The 2,645-nt window shown below is 40.8% G+C and overlaps 1 protein-coding gene across 1 annotated transcript; it reads left to right on the forward strand.

The window, feature by feature from the left end:
• Window positions 1-12: 12 nt before the first annotated feature.
• LOC105565135 lies at window positions 13-1,265 on the forward strand. Its single transcript, XM_012018086.1, has 2 exons — window positions 13-406; window positions 474-1,265. Exons 1-2 carry the CDS (start codon window positions 13-15, stop codon window positions 1,202-1,204), a joined length of 1,125 nt encoding a protein of 374 aa, XP_011873476.1. The 3' UTR covers window positions 1,205-1,265.
• The last annotated feature ends 1,380 nt before the right edge of the window (window positions 1,266-2,645 follow it).

Consider the following 2,645-nt stretch of genomic DNA (forward strand, 5'->3'; position numbering starts at 1 on the left):
ACCGAAAGCAGTATGTCGAATGCGGTCGAGGAAGAAAAAAAAAGGTGTGCTGAAAAGGGACAGAGAAACGAGATTACTGTATCCGGCGATGGGTCCTGGAGAAAGCGGGGATTTTCCTCTTTGTTTGGTATTGTGTCATTAATCGGTTGGTACACTGGTAAAGTTCTGGATATTGTGGTAAAATCTAAATACTGCAAGGCCTGCGAATATTGGAAAAAGAAAGAAGATACTGCGGAATACAAGGAGTGGATAGAAACACATGAAGAAAATTGCCAATCGAATCACGAGGGATCTGCTGGAAGAATGGAAGTGGACGGTGTACTTAAAATGTTCCAGCGCTCCGAAGAACTCCATAATGTTAAATACGCGAACTACGTCGGAGACGGTGACAGCAAAACGTTCAAAGGCATTATGGACGCAAATCCATATGATGATGTAATCGTTCAAAAAAAGAATGTATTGATGATGTACAGAAACACATGGGTACTCGACTTCGAAATCTGAAAAAAAATCAAAAGGATTAGGTGGGAAAGGTAAACTGACAGGTAAACTCATTGACGAACTAAGTATATACTACGGCTTAGCAATCAGAAGAAACTCCACGTCTATTGAAAATATGAGAAATGATATTTGGGCAACATTGTATCACAAGATTTCAACGAACGAGAAGCCGCAACATGAGCGTTGCCCAGCCGGTCCAGATTCTTGGTGCACGTGGCAGAAAGCTAAAGCTTCGAATACTTTAGCTACATACGTGCACAAGCCACCTATTTCAGGAGAAGTTTTTACAGCCATTACACCAATTTATGAAGAATTGAGCAGTGATAATTTACTCAACCGTTGCTTAGGTGCATTTACACAGAATAGTAACGAGAGCTTTAATTCAACAGTTTGGGCAATTGCTCCGAAAAGTACATCCAGCGGCAAGAAAATCCTCGATATTTCATGCGATATTGCAGTTCGCATTTTTAATGACGGGATGACAAATATTATGAGGATAATGCAGGTCCTGGGATTAATTATAGGGCCTAACTGCTACAATTTTTGTATTGAAGTTGACGAGAGGCGTGTGAAACTGGCAGAGCGCATACTCAGTGATGCTGCGAGGGAGGCCCGGCAATCATTAAAATCTGCCAGAAAAGAAAAAGAGGATGAAGATTTAAACCTAGAAGGACAGCTTTATGGTGCAGACATAGCAGACTAAAGCACGTTGGGTTAAAATTCAAAAATTTGTGCAGTATGTTAAAAAAAATGTTACTTGAAACTTTAAACGCGTTTTTCTCAGAACAGCATTTTTCAAATTGACTTGCAGCATAACTCGAACAATTTTCATCCAAATCATTTAAAGTTTGCGGTAAATTGGGACCAACTAAATTCTGCACAGAAGTACGTAGCCGTTTTTCGATATGTTTAAAACTTTTCTTTTTATAAGCAATTATATACGACAATTTTTGGTCAAAAAATTGACTTTTTTTCAGAGGCTTGCCATTTCCAAACCAACCGTCATTTTAAAAATTCCCTACGTATTTCTCTAGCTATTTTCATAAAAAATAAAGAAATTTTTGGTTTTTTGTTCTAGGATTTTGTGGACGTTATGCTGCAAGCCCCGGAGCACCTCTCGCAGAGCAGCCATCCAGTGACCGGACTCTCACACTGCTATTTTTAATGATAAATGGACGAAAAAAATTAATTTTCATACTATAATATTGGGTCTGTGCATAAGTTCGTGCCGAAAATCAAGTAAATTTCAAACGCAAAATCTTTAGGGAAAAAAACAATTTTAATCAACCAAATATGTTCCATTCTGTTCAATAACTTTCTGTCATCTCTCCAAAAGCATCATTATCCCTCTGTCATAGAAGTCCTGAGATTTTTGGGCAAAAAAGTCATCCAAGTGCTTTTTGAGGATGTCCAGGGAACTAAAGTTTTTATTATTCAAATTGTTCTGTAGCGCCCGGAATAAGTGATAGTCTGAAGGTGCAAAGTCCGGACTATACGGTGGGTGCACCAAAACATCCCACCCAAGCCGCAATAATTTTTCCCGGGTCATCAGAGAAACGTGTGGTCTGGCGTTGTCGTGGTGGAACACAACGCCCTTTCTGTTCGCCAATTCGGGCCGCTGATCGATTACTCGCTTTAATTTGTCTAGTTCTGAGCAGTACTTGGTCGAATCAATCGTTTGGTTGGGTGGCAGCAGCTCATAATAAACGATTCCCTTCCAATCCCACCAGAGCATTACCTTCTTCGGGTGTAATCCAGCCTTTGCGACCGTCTGAGCAGTCTCTCCGCGCTTCGACCACGATCTTTTTCGGTTGACATTATTGTACACAATCCATTTTTCATCGCCAGTGATCATCCGCTTCAAAAATGGTTCGTTTTGATGGCGTTTGAGCAGCGAATCGCAAGCCGAAATTCGGTCCATTAAATTTTTGTCGCTCAGTTCGTGCGGTACCCAAACATCATGCTAGTTTACCATCCCAAGCTTCCGTAAATGTCTCGAAACTGTTGAGTGGTCAATGTTGAGGTTATATCCTATCTCTGTAGTCGTCAAATGCCGGTCGGAGTCGATTAAAGCCTTGATTTGGTCGACATCAGTGGTGACTGGCCGACCAGAGCGAGGAGCATCTTTGAGATCAAAATCTCCG

The sequence above is a fragment of the Vollenhovia emeryi genome, unplaced genomic scaffold, assembly GCF_000949405.1.
Source record: "Vollenhovia emeryi isolate VEMERY1.0 unplaced genomic scaffold, V.emery_V1.0 DF943670.1, whole genome shotgun sequence".
Taxonomy (NCBI): Eukaryota; Metazoa; Arthropoda; class Insecta; order Hymenoptera; family Formicidae; genus Vollenhovia; species Vollenhovia emeryi.

Excerpts from the sequence above, each read along its gene's own strand:
- LOC105565135 (XM_012018086.1), top strand. The coding sequence starts at position 13 with ATGTCGAATGCGGTCGAGGAAGAAAAAAAAAGGTGTGCTGAAAAGGGA. Across the intron at positions 407-473 it reads TGACAGCAAAACGTTCAAAG|AAACACATGGGTACTCGACT; the intron begins GCATTATGGACG and ends GATGATGTACAG.